The 25,699-nt window shown below is 42.9% G+C and overlaps 1 protein-coding gene across 2 annotated transcripts in view; it reads right to left on the bottom strand.

Moving 5' to 3' along the window:
- Positions 1-25,699, bottom strand: part of CFAP299 (cilia and flagella associated protein 299) — a 569,143-nt gene that overhangs the window by 359,385 nt on the left and 184,059 nt on the right. For both annotated transcript variants that reach the window (XM_088452111.1, XM_088452110.1), the window contains exon 3: positions 13,772-13,862. In XM_088452111.1, the coding sequence (XP_088308237.1) occupies positions 13,772-13,862 (91 nt within the window). The remainder of the gene's footprint in view (positions 1-13,771; positions 13,863-25,699) is intronic.

Here is a 25,699-nt window from a genome sequence, read left to right as displayed (position 1 = left end):
TTTAGCTGAAAACTCAGCCGTAGGCTGGAGTAGGTAATTGGGAACTACAGGTTCAGGAAGGAATGGGTAGGTTTGGGAACTTCATGTTCAGGGAGGAGTGGGTAGGTAGAAGGAGCAGGACTTGAACCACAGCAGGGAGCAAGGCAGGGTAGCATGGTGCAGGTTTGCAGGGAGCCAGGGACCGGCAAGGAGCTGAGGCAAAACAGGAGCTAAAGTCTGGTTCAGGAGCGCAGAGAACTCTCTCATAGCTGATGTGGAAACACGTTGCACTGGCTCTAAACCCCCTTAAGTAACAAGCAACAGAGCGTGAGTGGCTGGAGAGATCACCTGATGCATCAGGATAGCCCACTATGTCACATGACCTGAGGCAAGATGGACATGCTCATGTACCTGTTGTGGTGAGACACTGCTAGACTTACCCTTGCCAGGATGGCCCAACACTTGCAGACCTCTGCGCATACCCACCGCCCATGTCCACGCACCAGTTTCCTTGCCAGAAGGAGCGCGCCACAGCGCCCTCACCGGTAAGGACCACAAACCTCCACGACGCGAAACCCTGGTCGTGACACAAACAGTATGTGGTTCCCCCATAAAATCTATTTCTAGGCTTTAACAAACTGGAACGGTTACACTATAGCAGCCTAGGGGGAACAATAAGGGTGACAAACAGCTTGACGTGCCACAGGAAAAGCCAGCTCTAGGGTTTAATAAACTGGGCCAGAAACATTATAGCAGGGAAACCGCACAGTAGGTCCATAATGTCTACCAGCCCTAGCTTTTTCAGCATGGGGCACGGCAGAGCCACAATGTTTTATTAAAAGCACAGGCTTAGAGCCTGCCATTCCATGGTGGGCCATCTTCAAGCCTGGAAGAAGTGCTGTTGCTGGTTACACTGTGGGTGTAGTATCTATGCTGATGATCAACCTTATTAGAACACATATGTGCATCGGGTTTCTACTGGTCTGCATTGGTTGCATTTATGCACACTGTACACAAACTTACTGTAGCTTGCCGAAGAGAGAATGCCCATTGCCACCCTATTTTAACCTCTCTGAATATAAGTGTAGATATGACCAGGCTGCGTCTCATCTGCATACTATACGCTGTATGTGCATGCACCCATTTGTGTAGTATCTGCAGTGTGAAAATACATAAAATAGGCTCTGTAAACGGTCACTTATGCATCAGGCCCTTGCTTTTATTTTGCAGATATGTGCACATCAACAGATTTACATCCAAATGATCATAAAACATAATTCATTACACAGAGCTCTCACAGCATCGAATCATGTAAAAATACAGATGTGCCTTCATACATCTAAGCCTCGAAACACCACATGATGCAAAATGCCTGGCGCGAGTGAGCTGCCAGGTCCTGCGCAACTCTGGTAGTCCCAGGCATCTTTTTAGCACCTTTTTTTTTTTGCAGCGAACACGTCTTAGTTGCAATGCCTTATACTAGGACGTATCAGGAGACTGCACTGATTAATTTGATATGCGACACTTGTATATCTGTTTGTGACTGAATCTGTATACTAAGCATGATGGAACTTGGTGTGGACAAAAAGCCACGGTCGCTGCATGGTAGCATTGCGTATATGGGGGCTAATTCAGCATTTCAGGCGAATGCAGATTACCGATTACCGTTTACGGTGGACCCCTTCTGTTCATGTGCAGAACGGGTCCAGCGTGTTCGCATGCAGCCCCTGTTAAGCCTTTTAGGCATTTAGGGGGCGTTTCGGGGGGGCAGCATTCCCGGGAATGGGGGTGTGTTGCCCCCGTTTTCTGGCAGTGGCAAGACAAGGATCTTAGTCCACGGACGCAGTTTCCTGGCCTCGCAAGCTGGCCAGCCTGCTAAGATTTACTCAGCTGGCTGGAGCCGTCCACCATCTTGACTGATGGTCGTGAGACCTCAGTCGCAGTGCTGGGATCGCAAATGCATATTTGCAAGGAAGGAATTTCAAAGCTGCCTGCGTGCATTTTTGCATTCCGTCCACTATGGAGTCACCCCCATAGATTCAGAGACTCAGTTGTACACAGATATACAAGTGTTACAAATTAATCAGTGCAATCTCCTTTTGCTGCCTGGTCACATCGCATTGCAACTAAGATGCATGTTCCACAAAAAAGATGGTAAAACAATGCCCCAGCGCTAGTATGGAAGCACGAGACCTGGCGCGCCAAGAGGGGCTATTTGGCAAGACTGTAGCAATGATGTATGAAGTCACATCTGTTATAAACACAAGAAGTTATTACAAATATGGAAAAAACAACAGCTTTAGCCATATGGATATCACTCATATACAATTATGTTAACCTAAAATAAAGAGCTATAGACACCCCTGTGTGATGTTAGAACGGAAAGGCGACAGCTGTTTTAGCAGAACTTTAGCAAACTGTGCATGAGCTGTAGGGATCATACTCATAATGGTATATCTCTGGGCAATTCTGAGTTGGACAGAACTCGTCTGTATCTCTCCATACATGAAATGTGTTTTTCTGGGTGTCATCTGGGCGAACGCATGGAAAAGAACCTTCTTGCGGCAGTGTCAAGGGAGTGTTGTTGGCATGTAGCTAGAATTGCGTCCTTTTTTTGAGTCGTACTTATGCCAAGGGATTGCCTGCTTCAGTCGGATCGCTTGCAAACAGCATAGGGTAGGTGTAAGTAATGATACAAATGATGATGGAAGCACTTTCAGACAGAAAAGGTAGGGAGGCACAATGCATACTCATTATAAAATTATGAATGTGGCCCCATACATTCTCATTTTTGAAGATAGGGTCTCTAGAACTGTACACACTACTGTAAGGGGCTTATTCATGACAATCTGCATATTTTACATGGTGCAATGACAATTTTTCAGGTAAATTCGCAAAGCAAATGTACCATCTTTCTATTGTCAGGACTCGGGCTCCGTCAAGTGCCCGTCTCAGTACAGAACTGGAATCAGAGAGAGAGCTTACGTTATTATTCTGCTTCAGGGTTCAGATTTGGTGCATGTAGTGCACATGTGCAGCAGTCAGGCTGCACAAGTGTCAGAGAGGGACATGGGGAGGGATCTGGAAAATCCTGGGGATGCTATATCCCAGGGATGATTTAACTTTAATAAATATGCCCCAAGGTAGGGTCTTACCAGTGAACTATAATATAGAAATATAACTCTTTCTGCCACTATTACACTTCCTATTCAGCCAAGTATACTTCTGACTTTCACAATGCTTGTTGACCTTTGTATCCTATGAAACCAATTTCCTTGTTCTTCATTGATATTACATCACCATGCACTGTGTTTTGTGTGCTTTTTTATATATTTCTGTCCCATATGCATTGCTCTACAATTCAATCTATTCAATTTAATATTACAAACGTTAGTCCATTTTTACTCCATTTTCCTATTTTCTCTAACTCAATCTGTATTTGTTTGACACCTTCTGCGGTATGCATCAATATAAATCTTTGTATGATCTGCAAAAAGACATACCTTCTCTTGTAAACAAGTAATATCACTAATGAACACAGGACCTGATTCAGAGCCGGACGCTCTGACAGAGCGCTCGCTCGGAATCAGGGCCGTCCCTCCTCCTTTTTAAAGCGGCCTCCTGGCCGCTTGCATAGCTGTGGGTTACCACCCACAGTTATAGCGAGCGGCCAAAATGATCGGGCTTGCGACGAGACCCTATGGTAGGATCTCGCTGCCGCAAGCCCTGGAGTGTTTTTGGCTCCATCAGAGCCAAAAGCACTCCCACTGACATCACTAGTGATGTCAGTGGGGCCGGCCCCAGACGGTAGGCGTTCCCATGGGAACGCTTCCGTCTGGGCAGCCACGCCCCCGACATGCCCACCAAAGGGGGCGTGCTGTCAATCACCATCGACAGCACGCCCCCTTTGATGCGAGACCCATAATGACGACTTGGCCGTCGTTATTCGGGTCTCGCGTATGAGCACGACGGAGCCGCCTCCGTCGTGTGCATGCGCACTTGGGCAACATCGACCCGCTTGCGAGCGGGTCTGAATCAGGCCCACAGTACAGAAAACAGGACACATGGCTAATGCCTGAGTTACTCCATTGATTGCCAGCCCTTGCTCTGAGATTACCCCTTAGAAGACAATCTACTGTACCTTAGCCAAACCTCTAATTAAGTGATATATTGAAGCAAAATCCAAGGATTATAGTTTCTGAATTACATTATTGTGGCATACCATTTCAAATGCCTTGTAAAAATCTAAAAAGTTTGTGTCCATGAGCTAATATGACATATCACTTTAGTTGGAGAGTCAAAAAAATCCAGATTTATTTGAGAGAAGTCTCATTAGTAACTAGGGGGAGGGTTAGGGTTAGGCACTAAGGGGGGAGGGTTAGGTTTAGGGTGTGGGGAGGGGGAGGTTAGGTTCAGGCACTAGGGGGAGGTTAGTTTTAGGCAAGGCATCAGGGAGGGAGGGTTAGGAATCTGGGTTTTGACTGCCGGGATCCCGAACACTGGCATCCCGTACCTAACCCAGTAGAAGATAATCCTGTGTGTTCTTGTACAATATACTCACAGACATGCGTGGTTAAATTGGAGTCCAGGTGCTGAGTGACAGAACTGCACTGTATATAGCTGGTATTTTACAGTGCTCTAAAGTTGGGGACACTAATGCAGACAAATTACATACAACGATGTATAGCTATAACCAATTATCTCTAGTTGACCTACAGTAGAAGGGCAAAAAATATGAATTTCACAGCAGACATTGCGTATGTTGGATTTATATTTTGATGAGTCCTAGATGACTTGGCCTTTTTTGTTTAGCCTTGAAATTTACCTTTCTTCCCTATCCCAGCAGTTTACAATCAAAATTCCCAACCACACGGGGACACACAATACAGTTAGTTTTGTTAGAAGCCAGTAAACCTACCAATATGTTTTTGGAGTTTGTGAGGAAACCAGTGCACTCACATGAAATCCAAGCAAGCGCAGGAGATCATACAAAGTCCACACAGACAGGGCCATTGTAGAAATCAAACCTATGACTCCATCGCTGAGACAATCATGCTAACCACTATGCTACCAAGTTACAAGTTATTTTAGATGCCAGCACACCACCACGGGCCTAAGATATTTATGGTGTATAATTAAATAAAGACTTGTATTTCTTGCTCATTATAAGAGTGAAGTCATTTAGAAAATTATAGAGGCTTTATTTTTTTGTACAACAATATATATTTATAATTTTATTTCTCATTAGTAGCTAATGAGGTTTTACAAGTCACCATCACATTACAATTCTTAGAATATGTAATAGATGCTATTTATTTTTTCAACTTGTTTGTTCTCTGTGCCACTCAGTAACCACCATCTGGCATGGAAAAATCCCCCAATTTGTCTACTTCTATTTTCCTTTTGAAGGACTGATATTTGTTGATGTTTTCCAGTAAATCTTGATCACAACTTTCCACATTTTTATTATATCATGACAGTAATTATTATTACATTTTAGTGAGCCAGGGAAACTTTTAACTGCCATAAAAAAACAATTTATCAAGTAAAATAAAAAAAAGGTTGGAATGACTTAATTCTACATTTTCTGAGGATATTTGTATAATGCTATTAAGCGTAACATTTGTAAGTATACTGAAATACTTTTTCTATGGATACAGTATTTGCCTCGCAAAATATTTTCTGCAGCAAGTATCACTGGAATCACAGACCCACACCTAATTCTATCATTATAATTTAGAATGTCACTCTAAAATATAAATAAAATTGAATCCTGCCACCAAATATATGTATTTATAGTTCCAGTCCCATTCCTCTTGCTCCCAACTTGTACAGACATGTACGATGTATACCCCATGTGCAAGGGTAGTAAACTATAATGAAAAAATATAAAGATATAATAAATCCTAAATATATACCTTAATTCTTGGCCCATAAAACTGTATCAAGTAATGTATAAAATACACTTGTTTGATACCCTATAACTAGGATAACTAGTAAGTTGTATTTATAAATGCAAATTCTATGTTTTACAATAAACAAATAATTATTCTAATATTCTACCAAAAAGAAAGCCCTACCTGCTCTGAAATAATATATCAAATGCACTTACAGTATGTGGAATAATCAACAGAAAAAAAATGATGCCCAATTGAATTGATGCATTGCAAAATGTGACATTTGCTATTGTGATGGAGAGATGAAAAGTTCTAATAGAAGTGATTTAAATATCAATTTTATTTAAAAAAAAATAGCATATAGAGAAAAATAACTTGAGATTAGTTACTTCAGCCAATAGCACAGTAAGCACTGTATGTAGTGTTGCCTGGTAAGTAGTACAATTAGCACAACCATAGGCTACATATGCAATGCAAATAAGAGTAGAGAGGGATTTCATTTGTACAGACACTGATAATATCTAGAAAGTAAGGGATACACAAATTACATAGAGTTTAAAACACAATAGTCCCCATGAAAGACCAAGGAATGACAAATAAAAACAGTAACAGCATTAAGGAGGAAAGTATTCTCCAGAATAAAGCTGTGTACACAGTGAGCGATGTGTACCAGAACGATATGGCAGCCCTGGGTACGGGATGTAGTTATTATACCGACATGCGGAATCCCATCTGAAGACATCCCGGTGCCGGCCTGCCAATACCAGGCTAGAAGACTGGTGCCGGAAAACTGACAAAAAGTGACATCCTGACGCCGGAATCCCGACAGCCGGGATGCCGAATGTAAGTATAGCGGGGCTGGTTAGGACTTAGCCACGGGGGAGAGGGTTAGGTTTAGGAGTCATGGGAGGGGTTAGGGTTAGGTACCCCCGGGAGTGGGTTAGGGTTAAGCACCACTGGGGGAGGTTAGGTTTAGGAAGTAAGGGGGGAGGGTTAGGTTTAGGCTCTAGCGTGGAAGGTTAGGGTTACGATGGGGTGGGGGGAGGGTTAGTGTTAGGATGTAGAAACAGAGGGTTAGGGTTAGGGGGTGAAGGTGGGAAGGTAAGTATACCTACCCGACCCTTGTCAGGATACTGAGCATCGGGATGCTGCTGTCGGTATGTTGACAGCAGGCATCCCGACTGCCGGGATGTCATACCCATTCCCCTGGGTACACATTAAAACGATGTAATGAATGATGGAACGATCTCTCATTCCATCCTTCATTTCAGAGCCGACCCTAGCCAAATTAGTGCCCTAGGCAAAATTTTGCGTGGTGCCCCCCCCCATGGGATCCTGAAAAGTGGTGTAGCCTCATGGAAGAGGCGTTGCCTCACTGTGTTGTGGCCCTTTCCCCCATTGTGCTGTGCTCCCAACACCCCTCTCCCAGCACAGATCACATCACCGCACAGCACCCCTCTCCCAGCACAGATCACACCACTCATCATCCAACACAGCACACCACCCATCACTCCTCTCCATGCTCATCACCCCTCTCCCAGCAGTGTCCACCACCCTAGTCCTCATCCAGCACAGCACCCCCCTCTCCAAGCACAGCATGCAGTCAGCACCCCTCACCTGACCCAGCATCCCTATCCCAGCACAGCACCCCCCTCACCCAGCACAACATCCCTCACCCAGCCGAGCACCCCTCTCCCAGCACAGCACAGATCACAGACCCTCCACTGCTTTCCCTGTACAGCATGATGGCACTCTTAACCTGACCCAGCATCCCTATCCCAGCACAGCAGCCCCTCTCACCCAGCACAACACCCCTCACCCAGCACCCCGGCCCTCACCCAGCACAGCAGCCCCCTCTCCCAACACTGCACGGTGTCAGCACCCACCCTCACCCAGCAGAGCACCAGAGCACTCGGCCGACTCTCTTCCAGTTCCAGACTTACTTTACTTGAACGCAGTTTTCAGAGTCGCCCAACTCGAGGTTCAGTAAGCCGCAGGCGGTGGACTAAATTTTTACGGCTCAGGTTGGCAGGTCACGTCCCACTGCATGTCACCCCAGCACTAACCATTAGCCACCGTCCAGATGCCCCACCCTGCAAACCAACACCGGCTGTTCCACCGCTGCCCGCTCACTGTTTGCTGCTCCTGGGCCCCATCGGCGCTGTCAGCTGAGCTCTAATTGTGGATGCTGCTCAGTGGCAGTACCAGCTGCCAGAGTCTCTGTCCAGCCGGCAGCAGGTGCCTCAAAACTCTGCTGCCGTAGGAGGGTTGGATGCCCATGGGCATTCCAAATGCCCTAGGCATTTGCTTAGTTTGCCTATGCCTAGGGCCGGCTCTGCTTCATGCATGGAGCAGCAAGCGATATCATCAGCTTTAATGTGCAGCACGTCAAACCTGACGACATTGCATGCAACTGCGGAAGCGCGCATATTGTGCATACACACTGCACGATATGTTGTTACAATTTAGTAAAATCTGCCAAATAATAACGCCATTATCAAAATGAAAAGTACAGAGTTTAGGTTTACAGTTACATAAATATTTATATTAAAGTAAGGTGTAGATACTAGGGACAAACTTAAAAAAATTAGAGGTAAAACAACAGAAAACAAATCTAAACATGCCCAATATAAACATATGTCTATCTTGATAAGTCATTAATAAATGAAAGTAATGTCTAGGTGGGCCAGCTGGCCTGTAACATTCTACATTTCTGTATTAACAATTAGAGATGTGTCATTCTCTTCCAGTTAACTTTGCAGAACTATAAGCTCTGCCCAGTAAAAAAAAATATATTCCATCAAAACATTAATGTAAAGTATTTTTGCATTCCCCACATTTTATATTTTCTTTTTATGGATGTTGAAGGTTAACAGGAAGTCTCCCTCCCATTCAACAGGAGGTCTCCCTCCCATTCCTAAAAATTGATCTGATTTTAGTGAGGGAAGGGTTTCAGAGGTGGTTTATGTGATGAAGCGGCGACTTCTGGAACTCAAATTCCTACCATGGCTGATAGGTGACTAACAATATGGACAACAAGGTCACTCCTTATAATGTGACTGCACAAGCATACTGTAATAACTTTGGATGGAAGAATGCAGTGATTGATATGTTTGTGTGACATTCCTTGTCCTCCTGTAGTGTACGGGAGTAGGTAGGGGACCACGTCAGTGGTTCTCCTGGATTTCTGCTGCCTAAAATAATATTTGCAACTTGCCTCATCAAAGAAACAGCATATATACCTAACCATAAAAGATACATTTGGCAGTATGTAACATTACTAAACAAATGCAATGAATTTAAGTCACAGATACTGTTTGAATAGTGGCCGTCCCATAGGTTCAATGGTAAATGACAGTGGTTTTATCATTTGAAATGACTGTGATAATTTCCTTAAAGATCTGTAATTTCATTGGATAAAAATGTAGACGATTACTCTTCTCACATTAACAAAGTATAGTCATCTCTTCTAATGTGGAGTGACCTCAAACCACAACCAAGAAAGAAAGTAATGCAGTGGGAAGGCTGGGGTGTTGAATGGTATTAGTGGCTGTGTGGGCCTTGAATTTCTTTGCTGGGCCTAGCTCTGAATGTAGTAGCCAAAGAGTTGTTAGGCTATGTATGGTGCTGTATATGATGGGCTTCAGCACCGAAATTACCGGCCTTTGCTCTGCTACCAGGATTTACACTATACAAGTAAAACACATTTGCCCTTAACTAGTTAGACAGTACTGCATGGAGCACATTTATAACTGGAATAATATTACATAGTGCGAGTGGTCTATTTTCAAATGGTTTATATAAAGACAAATTCAAGTTTTGACAAAAAATATTAAAACCCATGATATACTCAATATATTGCACCTATACTCTTTGTTATCGTTAAGACATTTAACGATTTTTAAATGTACAGTATTTGGTCAGGAAGGCTTAATTTAATGTGATAAAATACCTCAGGAGGGTTTTCAGATGGATGCTGAAGGGAATCGGACTATATATGTATTGCGTAATTCCAATGCCACATAAGAGGAAGGCCAAATTATTAACTTATGCAATAGATCAGATATATACGGTTCTCAAAAATAAACGCAGAATGTTTGTGCCTTTATACAAATATTGGCTTAGCACTCTGTCTATGAAGTACGGATGAAAGGACCTATAAGACATACCTATCACTTTCCTAAACATTATGTCAGACTGACTTCGGAGTTTTCCATGAATGCCTTTTCATTAGACATACACCGTTTAGCATCTATCAGAAGCCCAGAACACACTATACTGCTATTGGACATGCTTCCCTCACAGCCTTCAATAGTGCTCTTAATGTCACACTCAATACACATAACATTATGTCAGGGGGGAATGGCTACAGCGATTCAGCTTACATGTGAGCTGTCTGAGTTGATCAGGGTGTTTTGTGTCACAGAAAACGAGCATGATGGGTGTCTGACTAAATGAAAACAAACTAACATCAAGGCATTTTATTAATGAATGCTTTTGTACTAATATTTCATGGCCATAATATGAACTTCGGTTACTTACAATGACAATATTACTAGACAGAATCTAGCTATCACTCTTACATTTTCTGTATAGCCGTAGCAATGTTGAAATAAATTGTTCATTATACAAATAAGTTTATTACAATAAATATTAAAAAGTAGGTACTTTTCAGGTAGTAATTAGTGATTATGAGGTATAGTAGGAAGTTTTTTAGATGTAATGTGGAATACTTTGTCCATTTAGGTGTTATTTGTCAAAAAGGCTATAATTGTCAATTTCTAATCACTTAACCAAGAGAGATAGATCACCCCACCCTATAGGCCTCTTTCACCAAATTAATTTAGGTCTCCATACTAAAATATGGGGACAGTGGGCCAGATCGGGAATGGAAGGTAAGCAGGAGATATCAGTCATATCTCCTGCATTACCTTTATACTTCATTTATACAAAAGTAGGTGAAAATGTTACTTTTCATCTGCTTTGGTTTAAATCAGGTGATGATGAATAGACCCCTAAATGCTGTTTTGAAGTTGTCACACACTCCTGTAGTAACACATTACATTTTACAGAAATCACTGTTTCCTGACACACGAGAAAACTTCAACTGAGAAAAGGTTGCATGTGACATATTATTAAAATAGAAGCCTGTAAGTCCTGTGTGTGTATGTAACTTTATCAAGAAGGTTATCAGATAAATCAAAGTATATTTTTTCAGATTTTTTCAACTGCTGCTAAGAATACCTACTGTATATAACCACAGTTCTAGTGTGAATGAATGTACGCAAGTATACAATCTGTTATGTAAAATGTGCATTTCTGTTTTTTTTCAGAGTTGATAATAAATGAAATTAGCTAATGACCATACTAAAAAGCTTGGTACACACTAGACAAATTGCAAACGACGCAATGTCGTCAACTCCCATACAAACTATCTAGTGCAAAGTAAACACACTGTGCAAACAAACAACCAAACAATATATTTTGTGCATCGTTTGATGGTTAGATCATTAACTATATATTGTTAACATATCGCCTGGTTGTAAAGCGTACACATTGCACCATCTGTGGGGAATGGTTAACGAGATTGACAGATTGAGCTGCATGTAGAGAAGATCTTAAAATGCGACGGACGACGCCGCTGCAGCGCGCATAGTACGTACACACTTGATGATTTGAATAATTTATTGTTCCAATGCATCGGAATTGGCCATATCGTTCAAAATATCATCTAGTGTGTAGTGGTCTTTAAGGTCCTTGTTTGGATCTGTCTATGGTCATCCAGCAACACACAAATATTTTGGGAGAAGATTCTCTGCATGAAGTAGAGCAAAAATCTTCCTCTTTAGCAACTTTCTAACTTAATGATCACCAAGTACCAGTACAAGTTACTTTCTGGTAAGTCTGTTCTTTGGAAATATTTAGTGCATGAAAAATTGTCAATGAGATACTATGAATTCTAAAACAACTACAAAGTGCATCCAGCTCTAGAGTATGTGATCCCAATAACCATTATAAAAACAACTTACATCATTTATTGCCATCAACAAGCTTAAAGGTATATATTATATGGAAAACTGACTACCGCTCACAATGGGACTGACTCAGAGGTGGACGTAGAAGTGGCTCTGGCTGCGTCTATTGGCAGTAGCGCATCTGTGAGTTTATGCAAATGCCACAACAAAGCCCTTCCCTGATGTACATCTGTGCGTCCGAATGTGACTGAGACGCCTACTTTCTGTGTCCGTACGTGTTGTAATAGCAATTGCTGCTAAATTAGACCATTGAAACTTGCAAATGCCCTATGGCAGATGTAGTTTCTACGTCCGAGTATGGCCTCCTATGTGAGCAGTTAAGCGTCTGTGCATGCAACGGCTTTCACCAAACGTCTGCGACACTCCCATAACACGTCCATAAGACAGACCATCTCTGTGCGTGTGCCGCCACCTCCCTGTCACCAACCAGAAACACCCACTACATTTTCATTTTCAGTACACTTCTCCCTAAGTGCGTCTATCTGAAATCACGACTGTGACTCTGTACAGAGGCAATCGGGACTCATGCACCGAGCGACTTAGACAGATGCGCAGTAGCAAAAAATCCTCCACTACGTCCGATATCAGCAGTGTGTCCACCGTTCAGAATGACAACAGCAGGGGAGAGCAAATGATAAATGCTTTATTCTTAGCATACTTATTTTTTTCAATAGCGAATGTTTTTTAAAACGTTTTTCTATATTTTCAGTTATATATTACATTCACTAAGAGGAAAGGAACGCCTAAGCCTGTACACTTAGTCCAGCTGTGTATGTGTGAGCTGGCAGAGACGGTAAAATAAGCCTTACCACTCCCAGCCAGTATCTCAGAGGCAGCTGAGTATCACTAAGCTCTTTGGCAAATTATTAGTGATCAATCACGGTGATAATTGGTTTCCTATCATCGCGACAATTTACTTAAAAACAGCAAAAATGCCATTTGTTGATAAATAGGTCCCAGTTTGATTCTTTGTGTTCAGTGTAAAAGTGTACCCCATCTTCCACTTCTGATTATGTAGCTTATTTTACGAGGAAAAAGAGCGACTGGGTTGTGTTCTTTACATTACATCACATTTACATTCAACAACTGGGTTGAAGCTCCTGCCCTATACAAGTGCTAAATGCATTTCCTTCTTGCAATCAACCATATTTTTAGAGGTAAGACAAGCTAGTATTAAGGACTCCTTGTAAATTGTACTCGGCTTAATCCATAAGTGGTTGGTAATGGGATGCAGGCGCTCAGGATCCTGGCGCTCAGAATCCTGCAGTCGGCATCCCGACAGGGTTAGGATACCGATACATGTCGGTAAGTATCCTAACCCTACCCCTCCCTCTCCGCAGCCTAAATCTAACCTTTCCCCTCCAGCAGCCAGCATTCTGAGCCCAGGCATCCCGACCGCTGGGAGCTCAACTGTATCCCCCCGACAATACTGGTGGCTAGTTTTATCTGTTGTCTTTTTACATTCACACTCTTTATAGCAAGGGACAGTCGGTACCAGAGATGCCTTGCCAAAAGCAGTTGGTTTAATGTCTGTTTTGTATACTGTATTGTGTTTATTATGCTTCTTGTTTATATCTCTACTAGCATATGATAAAATGTGGATTGCTATTCATACCATGTAAATTGTATTATCACCTGTACCCCTGCACTTCTAGTATGTGTCAATGGGTAGATGTAGAATTGAAATGTACAGAAGAGAAAACATTAATTTGCCTAATCTCAAAGGAATACAGTAATATTAATTTTCATATCATTGAAGTGTGACTGCAGGCAATAAACACTTCAAATGTAGTAGTCTATCCTTCAGCACAGTTTCCCAATGTACAGTAAGCTGTTGAGAACCCAAACAACTGTACTCACAGTCATCTTCCCATTGCGATTTGCTTCTTCCCTTAAGGCTAATGCTTTCAGGAAATTATCCTTCAATTCCTTTCCTGCACTTGACAATATCCTGGAAAATAGGAAAATATTGATAATGATTAATAAATCTGTGTTTTGAATGAAATACATATATCTAGTAAAAAGGATTTACAAGGGATAAAATACGGTGTATGGATATTACTACAGTACTCTTAATGAACAATTTTAGATGAATTTGCACTTCACTCTCACTAAAATACTGTAGAGCAAGTAAAGCTGGGAACACACTAAACGATGCATACCCAGCGCGATGTCGCTAGCGGTGGGACCAGGTGGGGGTGTTAGCATCGACAAGTGTGAAGGGCATGCTGCATTCGGCAGCATGACCCCCGCTAACGATATCGCCCGTTTGACCGGGAGCGCGCATCTTCAGTGACATAGTGCATACACACTGGACAATATGAACGATTTGTCATTCCAATGCGTTTGAATCAGCCGAACCATTCATGAAATAATCTAGTGTGTACCCAGCATAACCGTGCATCTTGGTAAAACCATGCTGCACTACAGGTGGCCAGATGTAAAATGTGCAGAGATTTAGCTTTGGGAGGCGTGTGTCCTAGCTCAAATCTAAATTGCAGCGAAAAAAAAGCTGCCAAGCATTTGTGGGCTACATGCAAAATCAGCCAGTATTTACAATGCATGCAAACAAATAATGTATGTATTTGCACCACTTACATTGTAACATGGTTTGTCCAGGTACAGTTACTTGCTCTATCTTACTCTATTACCAAATCTGAATCAGGCCCCATGTGCGGTAAAAGTTGCAAGCTAGCATCTCTGGAACGCTGTGAGTGGCTTTCCAATGCATCTTTGATGGGAATAAGATGCAAATTTTAAAGAAAAATGCAGCATGCTACTCCTCTTGGAGCATCTCAGTTTAGTTGGGTAAGACGGATATGGATACTCAATGTGTTAGGACACATCTGTAGGTGTTTTCTTTGTTGCTAGTGCTTATACTGTATTAGTTGTCACAACTCACCACACGACACCCTTACTCTTCCTTACTGGGACCAATAGCGACTCTCTCTGATGTCTCTGTGCCAGTCACGGTGCCATCCCCTCTAAATACAAGGACGGGAATGTGGCTCTCAAGCAGGGGCACATCTTTCTATTGGCCAGGATGGCATTCGCCAGGGGCACCGGGCGAGGGGGGGGGCACCGGCCGGCAGTACCACCCGCGGCCAGTTTTATCCCTTTGTGGGCACACCAATTCCCCGCCTCCCGCCCCACTGATTTCTCGGCAGCCCAGCGCTTTGTATACAAGTCACAATCACTACAGAGTGACAGACTAATCAGTCTGGATCTGGCAGCACTGAGCAGCCTGGGCGGCCACGTACCGTCACACACCGTGCGTGCTTTGACAGAGGAGTGGACGCACGCCTAATGGCAGCATCTAGATGCCCTTCACAGCACAGGTCAGGGAGCAGTCAGGGCACATGCTGCAATGCTGACTCCCACGGCTGCAACTTGCGGGGGTGAGGAATAAACAGGCAGGAGAAGTGTACAGCAGCGTAAGGAAGTTGGGATCTGTCTGTGATTGGGGCTGGCTGAGGCCAGTGATGATGGTTGGATGGTGATGGGGGTTGAGGGATGAGGAAGATGATGGGGCTGGCTGAGGACGGTGATGGGGGTAAGGAAGGTGATGTGGGCTGAGGAAGGCGATGTGGCTGAGGAAGGTGATGTGGGCAGAGGGAGGTGATGAGGGGTGGCTGAGGACAGTATGTGGGGCTGACAGTGATGAGGGGCTGAGGAACAAGTTCCCACCCACTCACCTAGTTTGGACTCTCTGGAGGGAGACACTCACTGGTCTGGACTTTCTGCAGCGACTGGAGCCTGGTCTTCTGAAATTATCTCTGCATCTATCTGTGACAGCCCAGCAGGTGAGGTTACTCAGTCTCCTGTAGGGGACTGGGGGAAATGAATGTTTGTTTTTATTTATTTTCTGGCTGTGGGGGCAATGAATTAGTGTGTGAGGAAGGCAAGTTAGATGCTTGGTTGCATAGGGAGAGGAATCAGTAGTAGAAAGAAAGAAGTGATAATACCACTGTATAGGTCATTGGTACGTCCTCAACTCAAATACTGTGTTCAGTTCTGGAGGCCAAATCTCCAAAAGGATATTAATACATTAGAAACTGTACAAAGAAGGGCAACTAAAATGGTGCAAGGTCTACACCACAAAACGTACCAGGAAAGACTAAAAGATCTTAATATGTATAGTTTGGAGCAGAGAAGGGAAAGAGGGTAGTGGACAAGTGGAATAGCCTCCCATCAGAGGTGGTAGAGGCTAAGACAGTAGAGCAAGGGATAGACATAAGGATATCCTTCAGAAGAAGTAAGGATAAATAATAAATAATGGGGCAGACTAGATGGGCCAGGTGGTTCTTATTTGCCATCAAATTCTATGTTTCTATGGTCTATGTTTATTTCCTGCGGGAGCAATCATTGAATCATTGGAGGGGGCCAGTTCCTTAGTTTGCCAGTGGTGTTCGGACCCCTAGATACACCCCTGCTCTCAAGCAGTCTTGTAGTTACAGCCATGTGACAGCTGACATCATGGAGGCTCACTCTGGCTGTTGTATGCTGCCAAATTGTTAGGCTCAGAACCTCGCCTTGTTTGTTTTTAACTCCTTTCCTGTGTTATCCCTGTGGAATATCCTAGTTTATTAATGTGTATGATGCTCGGCCTGCTCCTGTGGTATATCTGGGAGCTCTAGTGCAGGAGACCCCGGCTTCCTGACTTCTCTCAGTATTAACCACTAACAGCTTATCATGTTTGAAAACCAATACAGAGGGTCGCGGCCTGGGTATCGGATGCAGCATAGTCCAAACCTCCTTGACAAAAACCAGATGTTCATTGGACTCTGGGGGTCATTCAGACCCGCTCGCGAGCGGCAGGACGCTCGCAAGCGGGTCGATGTTCCCAACTGCGCATGCGCGCGACGGAGGGAGCTCCGTCGTGCACATGCGCGAGACCCGGCGAGCAACGGGCTCACCTTCGCTCCGGGTCTCGCACCAAAGGGGGCGTGCTGTCGATGTTGATTGACAGCACGCCCCCTTTGGTGGGCGTGCCGGGGGCGTGCCTGCCAGACGGTGGCGTTCCCATGGGAACGCCTACCGTCTCAAGCCGGCCCCACTGACATCACTAGTGATGTCAGTGGGAGTGATTTTAGCTCTGATAGAGCCAAAATCACTCCAGGGCTTGCAGCAGCGAGACTCTACCGCAGGGTCTCCGTCGCAAGCCCGATGGTCGCGATGGTCAAGACCATCGCGACCATCATCATAGACGCTCGCTATAGCTGTGGGTGGTAACCCACAGCTATGCGAGCGTCCATGAGGACGCTCCAAAAAAAGGTAGGAGGGCCCTGATTCAGAGCGAGCGCTCTGGTCAGAGCGTTCAGCTCTGAATCAGGCCCTCTGTGTGCCAAATATAATAGGGTGGGAGTTTAGAAAATGTGAGAGGTTAGCAGTAATCTCTCACACTTTTTAAACTCGGCCAATGTAATAGAATCCAAGAACGTGCAAACTCGCAAGTTTTTAAACTAAAAACCTCTCACAATTTAAACTGTCATCCAGATGCTTTTCCATTTTGAAGATAAAACTCGATCAATGTGAAAGTTTACTGCTAAACTCTCACATTTTCTAAACTCTCACCCTATTACGCTAAAATATATATATATATATATATATATATATATATAAATATATATAATATATATGTATAGTACCACTCAAATGCGCTGTCACATAGGTAATAAACAAACAGAATGGGTGTACTCTCCTTTAGTTGTGAACCTCCAGTCATGATAGGTATTCTCTTAAACGTGGAAGAAGTCCAGTAGATATTCAAGACATGTATAAAAAGATAAATACGGAAAACATAGTGCAATACAACACAAATAAATGTATTGTTTTCACACGTATTCAATGTGCACTAAAAAATGGACATTACCACAATATGACATAAAATCAAGTAATCCAGAATACCCGCCATATCGTGACGTTATGTTTTTGTGTGTGTTTCACTCATTTTCTTTCCCATACACAAAATTCAGAGTGTTACCTGATCGATATGAGAGGTTTTTTTAAGTCTTATTGAAGCTAACAGCGAGTGTGTATTTCACAAGATGGTTACAGGTGGTTGAAAACATGCGTGGAAGTGTATGAGACATACTGTATGCATAACACAAATTGTTCGTACTGTATATGCTATTGGTGCTGACCTGCACGCAGTTTGTGTACGTCTGCAAAAGGACGTAAATATGCTATTTTGATGCACAGATTACAACATGGGCGCAATTCAATCGTTTTGGCCCTTCCTCTCACCCGAGGGACCTATTCAATTGTTGCTCCTGTCGGGCGCGAACAGCTGCCGGTGCCGGCATTTCGATCGCGCCCAAAGAGGTCGGGTTTCGCTGACCTCTTTGGGTGTCCCGGGGGTGTGCGAGCTGAAATGCGTGAAAAGTGACCCGCTTGGGCGCCCAAACGCCACTTTTCGCGATCGCGTCTAGCACTTTGGTCGGGTGTAGCCATTTTACACGGCTAAACCCGACCTCTTTGGGCGCGATCCACATGAAGATCGGCATCAATTGTCACTTTAGATGGGAGATTGGGCGCGCTAAAACAATTGAATTGTTCCCTATGTGTCCAACTTGGCATCAGCCCTTCAATGTTTATAATATTTTAGTAGGTATGCTGGTATGAAATCAATATTCATCTAAGGCATAGATGCAAATTAGAACTTTGCTATTGCATGATAAATAAAAAAAATACACAAAAAATCAGACATATATTGCCTGGACACAGTGTCTCAAATGAATTATTATCCTTATTTTTATTTCTAAAATTATATTATAACTTTTACCATAGCTATGGGGTATACTGCTTCTAATTGGAATTCCCCTCTGCTGTGCTGTTACTAATACTGTACTTTCTTCCAAATAAATAGATGCAAGTTATTTATTTTTACTATAGAGATTTGTTATAGGTTCTGATGTTTGCCTTCAATTATATTATTTTTTCCTATAAAAATGTAATATTCACATTCACTTACTGATTGCTCCCATGTGGTTACAAAGCAATACATGTGCTGCAGTACATAGCATAATTATAACTTTCCACTTGCTTATTTCTATTGCTAAAAACAAAGAAAAAAAATACAGTAATGGTAATACTATATGGTCATTGAAACATACAACATGTTGGTGTAGTATGAAAGTGCATGTCTCAGTTTGCACCTACCACCTAAAGTACTTTTGTGCACTGCAGCAGGCATTGCAGTAATAAGCAAATAAAAGTCATACATGGACATTGTATGTTATGTAAGTATAATGGGTGATGATTATGTCACTTAGTTCCCGAAGTAATGTTTCTAAAAACACAAAAAGATTATGTAAAGGTTTCATATTACTAATTGCTTTGTTTGGGACTGTCCCACTAAATGAAGTACAGATGGCATCCATAAGTAAAGCCTTAACTGATCCATGCAACGCAAAGGTTGAATGAAAAATGTTAAATACATTAACAAAGGGAAACCACTGAATGTGGGCTGCTTACTATTACAATTCTAATTATAAAATGTGACAACATTATAGTCACTGTGAAATACTGTAGAAAAGGCAACAAGGTCTTAAAAAAATATGTTAAATTTTTAACCTTTTCCTTCTAGAATGCAATGACACATTTTAAAGCTGCACTACTACCTAGTATATAGTAACTTTAATAGGGTCTGATTCAGCAAGGATCGCAACTGAGATTGCAGCTGCGATTACGCAGGCAGCTTCACTACGATAGTATGCTAATCCATTGCGATAGCTATGCCGTTGCAGCACAACATAAGGACGCCCACTTTTCCTTACACACATCCATAATATTTAGCAAGACTACAAAACCATCGTTAACATCGAGTACCATCGCAGCCTCACGCACACTTGCGCAAGATCTGACCTTACTCAGAAATTGCAAACCTCATCGCACGCAGTGAAAGCCCAAGCTGCGTCTGGCATCGCAGTGTATAATCTATGCACGTCCCTGCAACGGCGTTCAAGCGCACTGGCACGCCTGTGTTTTGCCGACCACCCCGTCACCTCCCACAAACGGCACTTCCTGTCAATCACTCTGCGATGGGTCTGCGTAGTCACTGCGATTGCAGGCCCGATCGCAATGGCTGGTTTGCACATGCGCAGAACGCAACAATCGTTCGGTTGTGTGCGTAATCGCAGTTGCGATCCTTGCTGAATCAGGCCCAATAATAGTCAGGATGCAGCTCCCCGGCGGCATCCTGACCACCGGGATCCGGTACCCAAACCTAGATACAGATAGAAACATTCATACACTTTCTTTTGTCTTAAGTTTGTACAGGAACTAGGTTACATGTTTGCTGATTTTCCTGGATATTATGTAGTAGTCTAACCCCTATAATGTCACATAACTCATACTGTCAAAATTACTGTAATACAGTCATTTTGTATTTTACACCTTTAGCATGTGATATCATACCAAGGTTTATATGCTTTATGGCTGAAACTGATATTTACTGAATCATTTTGTTTTACATTTGTGGCTACTAAAACACTTGTGTTGACCTTTTGCCATAGTTATCATAGAATTTGGCATTCAGTGGAAAGTACACACCTGACTAAACATTGGCACTTATATTTAAACCTATTAACTAAGAGCTACCATCTACTTGAGCCTGTCACTTCTCTGACAGTCACATTACACAGAGATTTCACTATCGACTGTGTGCTTCACGTCGCTATGGAATAGTTTCATAAACTACCACAAAAAATGACATCTACAGTATGGTATGAATCAACTCAGGATCTCAATAACACTACAGTCATGTGGCTATTATACTGTATTGTAACATTGGCCATAACTCAATAAGACGAACAACAGTTGATGCTCGTTAACCCATAGATTCCGGGCCAAATGTAATAGGGTGAGAGTTTAGAAAAGTTAGAGTTTCTGACACTTTTTAAACTTTGCCAATGTAATAAAGTCCAAAAACAAAGTAACAGAGCGAACGTGCATGATTTTTTAGACTTAAAAAACTCTCACGATTTAAAATCTCTTTCAGATGTTTTCCCATTTTGAAGATAAAACTCAACCATTGTGAGAGTTTACTGCTAAACTCTCACATTTTCTAAACTCTCACCCTATTACATTTGGCCCTCCGTGTTAAGTGCCCGAAATATATGGGCTACCCTTCGCGTGTTAGCCCCTGATGCTGTGAGGAAAAAAAAATCTGTGTTAAGTGCAACCTCTGGGGCTAAACCTGTGTGGTATCGACACTCAATTGAATAGCTCAGCCATGGGTAAACCTTGCAGCTAATTGAATCTGCCCCCTTGTGTCTCATTTAAAGCTGGACTTTAGTTCAATTCTGAGTCCAAAATCCTGTTTTGTTTTACTGCACAGACATCTCAGTTCCTATTTCTTTACCTGTTTCACAATATGTGTCTTCCCAGTTGTAAGGTTGTGTAATAAATGTGCCAAGTGCCTTTTCCTCTTTGTTTAGTGTGTGAGTTCTCATTAATCATGTACCGCTTTTAAATGACTAGTTTCCTGAATCAACCCGTGGTAGGCATTGCCAAGGGCTCCATCCCCAAATAGAGAAAATGGGTGGAGACACTGTTGAGAGAGTATATGGAGGTAGGGGCATATTAAGATATTTGTGGGCCCCCATACCAAAGTTTTATGATGGCACTTATGTATAGCCTAATGGTGAAAAACTCACATACACGCACAGAACTCTGTTAGGATTTGTAGGGATGATTACCCAAGAGCCTAGTCCTGCACAGTCTTGAGGGCAGAGTTGTAAGTCTAAGAGTAGTGTAGCAGCCTTGAGGGCTGGAAACCTTGGCTAGATGCGGCCTTAGGGTCAAGGTGCAACCTTTGGGTTGTGTAGCAGCCTTGAGGGCTGGAAACCTTGACTTGATGCAGCCTTTAGGCTGTGTAGCAGCCCTGTGGGCTGGACACCTTGGCTTGGTATGGCCTTTGGGCCAGGGATCAGCCTTTGGGCTGTGTAGTAGCCTTGAGAGCTGGTAACCTTGGCTTGATGTGGCCTTTGGGCCAAGGAGCAGCCTTTGGGCTGTGTTGAGCAGCCTTGAGGGCTGGTAACCTTGGCTTTATGTGGCCTTTGGGCTGATAGACATAGCAAGGTGATGCTGAGGTGTGCTAAGTGCCGCCGGGTTGACACTAGCAGCAGTACACAAGATTGCGTACACAGGACGCTGAGGTGCGCTAAGTGCCGCCAGGATGACACTAGCGGTAGTACACACAAACGCAAACAATGGTGTGCGACCTGTGCCGCCAGGTTGACACAAGCCGCTGGATGCTGGGTTGCGCACTCTGGACACTGAGTGCGGTCTGTGCCGCCTGGATGACACAAACGGCAGAAGGTGGTAATGCAGACCGTGCTGCCTAGATGTCACAAATGGCTGGAACAATAAAGCTGAGTGGATACTGGGAACTCGACTGAATACAGGAGACTATGCCAGAACCAGAAACACGTGGAACACTATCACTGGCATGGAGTGAAGGGCTGGCTGGAATTTAACAGATACAGGGCCCAATCAGAGCAAGCCTAGCAAGCCTCCCTAATGCCAGACTAGTGTGCGCCTGGGCTGTGCACAGACAGGAGAATCAATTAGTGTGCAGCTGATACTGCACACAGACAGGCAGTAATTAGTGCAGTGTCTCAGTAGCAACTAAGACTGGGAACTGCAAACAATATGATCTGCTAACCGCAGATCCTAACAGACTCCTACAGCAGCTACACTGCCTGCACCTACTCTTGCTTGGAAGCAGGGGCGCTGAGAGGGGGGGGAGTGGGTACTAATTACCCGGGCCCGGGCTTGCTGGAGGGGCCTGGGTCCGGTACTGCTCCTCCCTTCCTCTTACATCACAGCAGCCCAGCACACGCTGCTGTGTGCTGGGCTGCACTGGGAGACTGCTAGCGGCTGCTAAGAAGCAGCCACAGCAGTCTCCTATGCCTGTGGGGGAAGCGATCAAGCTGATCGTACCCCCCACTGGTTACTGCTCACTGCGCTCCCCTCACCAGTGAGCAGCATCACGAAGCGGTGCTGCAAAACTGTTTTTTTTACCTAAGGGGGCGTGGGCACCCCTCCCACGATTAGGCCACTCTCCCTTTTACCCGGCGGCTCTTGGCGGTCCTGCTTGGAAGTACCTGGTGAGTAATGGGCTACATAAATACAACTTTACCCCAACTCCAAATTGAACCAATCACCTGCGCTCTTAGCCTGGGCTGTTACAACTAATGCATAGTCTTCCTGAAAAATCCACAATCAGCACCAGGCTATGCCAGGATGAGATGGTGCGACTATAACAGGGAAAACCTCAGGGGTCCATATGTAACAGTGGGAATTAGTCTGGGCCTTGCCAGTACAGAGCTGAATTTCCTAAAAGGGTCAGGCCTGTAAAAAAAAAACACGTGGGTCCTATTACAAATGAAAATTGTGCTTTGCAATGATAGGGCAAAATTTACTAAGCGGTGGGTTCTAAAACCACTGCTAAACCGCCGTCAAAGCAAACAGAATTGAATACCAAAGCACCATTGATGTTTTAGACCATAGAAAGAATAGAATAGAATAGAAACCCCTGATTTATCAAGCAGGGGTTTTCAAACCCACCATAAAACTGGCAGCAAACCCGCTGAAAAATTTACTATCCTTAGACAGACGTATTTGCTGAAACAACAGGTAAATTAATTGATTTTAATAGGCAATTTTGACAGGAATAACATCCAATTGGACTATAGAATATTATGATGTCTCTCACTAGACATGACTGGTCTTTAACAGATATACAAAAGCAAATAACAATATAAAACGAAAAAAAAACACAAAACACACAATTACACTGCACTCATACACACACACAAAAAAAAAAAATCACACGCAGGACTTAAAAAAACTGACTATATGGAAAACAGCTCAAATAGACAAATACAGAGCAAGAAACAAACCAACTTCTAAAAATAATCATCACAATTAGAAATCACTTTATGGGGTATAATTACTAAAGTGAGAGTTTTCAGAAATGGAGATGTTGCCCATAGCAACCAATCAGATTCTACTTAACATTTAGCACCTTCTAGAAGATAATAGCTAGAATCTGATTGGTTGCTATGGGCAACATCTCCACATCTAAACATTTTGTATATATACCCCTACATCTTTCTCCTTATACAGTACTTTACTACAACTTTCTCCTTCTCCACTTACGCTCCTCACAGACTCACAAAGTGAAACATACTATACTTGCCAACTCTCCCTGATTGTCAGGGAGACTCCCTGAAATAGTATTATCAATCGCCCTGACTCCCTGAAGAGTCTAGCAATCTCCCTGATTACACCTTACCCCATTATGTAGCTGTTATATAAAAAAAACATAGATATATACATTCAAATTGGCTCATTAGTATAATTTCCCTGCATTGGTTAGACGGCACAATTATCCCTATGGCTACATGTATTTTCTGAAAATTATCAGATCAACAAGTAATTCTTACTAACTGCTGGGGCTCGTTTACATTTGGATGTAAATCAGGTTTATGACACGCCTCTCAGATGTAGCAGTACACGCCCACTTTACCACCGCACTCATACAGTAGGTGTTGCTTTCACAATCTCCCTGAAATGCTTTTTCAAAAGTAGGCAAGTATGAAGTGAAAGTAACCGGCTGTCTGTTTTTTTTATTATGTCAGGTGAATACTGTTTCTGCAAAAGCACCATTAAATGAATACTAATAGAATAGCATCTTATCCACTGTGGTCTGTTTCTATGATAAAATAGTTTGCTGCTTTCTATAACAAATAGAGTAGCACAAATTAATGACTATCAATAGAATAGCTTCTATTTCACAGTGGTCTGTTTCTATGATGTCAAGTGAATGTTCTTTCTATAATAGCACTATTAATGAATATGAATATGAATAGATTAGTTCTACAAGTGGCAACATACTGATGCATGTTAGGTATGCCAGAGCTTGCTGAAACTTACATATATATTTACATTTTTGGCCCAATCAACAAATGGCACCGGAGAGATTGGGAAGTGCCAAAGCACTATGGGCTAAATTTACTAAGCGGCGGTTTTGGTGTCATTCAGAAACCACTGTCAATTGACTGCGGTTTCTATTTCTAATTGACATCATTTACTAAAGGCCGGTTTTGATGTCTAAACTGAAACCCCCATCGATCCCCGGCGGTTTCTAAACGACAATCCGCCATGGCGTGTTCTATTTGTCAGTGGTTTCTGTTCTATTTCACTGTGGTTTCTATTGAAACCACTGCAGATTAGATTTGTTCTACAAGTAAGCACTTATCACTCAAATAAGTTTGATGCACAATATAATGTTGTACGCTGACTGTAACTGCTTAGTTCAGGGATTGCTGAAACTGTATGTTATTCCTTTCTACTGGCTATAAGGCAATGTAGTACAGGTTAAGTCTCCCATATCCAAATATTCCGAAATACGGAATATTTTTATCATGAATGAGATAGTGAAACGTTTGCTTTTTGATGGTTCAATGTACACAAACTTTATTTTGAATAATTTTGTGCCTTAACCACTTAACTGACGAATTCTTTCTCCAAAAACCGCTCCGAAATTGTCGTTTTTTTTATGATTGAATTAGGTCAGGAACAGCTTTTTAAAACTTATCCACCACGATTTTCTAAAAAAAAAAATTTTTTTTAAGTGCTGTATACCATAAAAATGGCAATTTTTAAGCTATATAGGCCCTCATTCAGACCCACTCGCAAGCGGGCGCACGTACGTTAGGCGTACGTACAAAATTATTTAAATTCAATGGCTCTCTCGTATTTTCGTTCGCATCTAAA

The sequence above is a fragment of the Taudactylus pleione genome, unplaced genomic scaffold (assembly GCF_031769625.1).
Source record: "Taudactylus pleione unplaced genomic scaffold, aTauple2 ptg000033l, whole genome shotgun sequence".
In the NCBI taxonomy this organism is placed as follows: domain Eukaryota; kingdom Metazoa; phylum Chordata; class Amphibia; order Anura; family Myobatrachidae; genus Taudactylus; species Taudactylus pleione.
The sequence above is the reverse complement of the archived record's forward strand: the minus strand, read 5'-3'. Positions and strand labels throughout refer to the sequence as shown.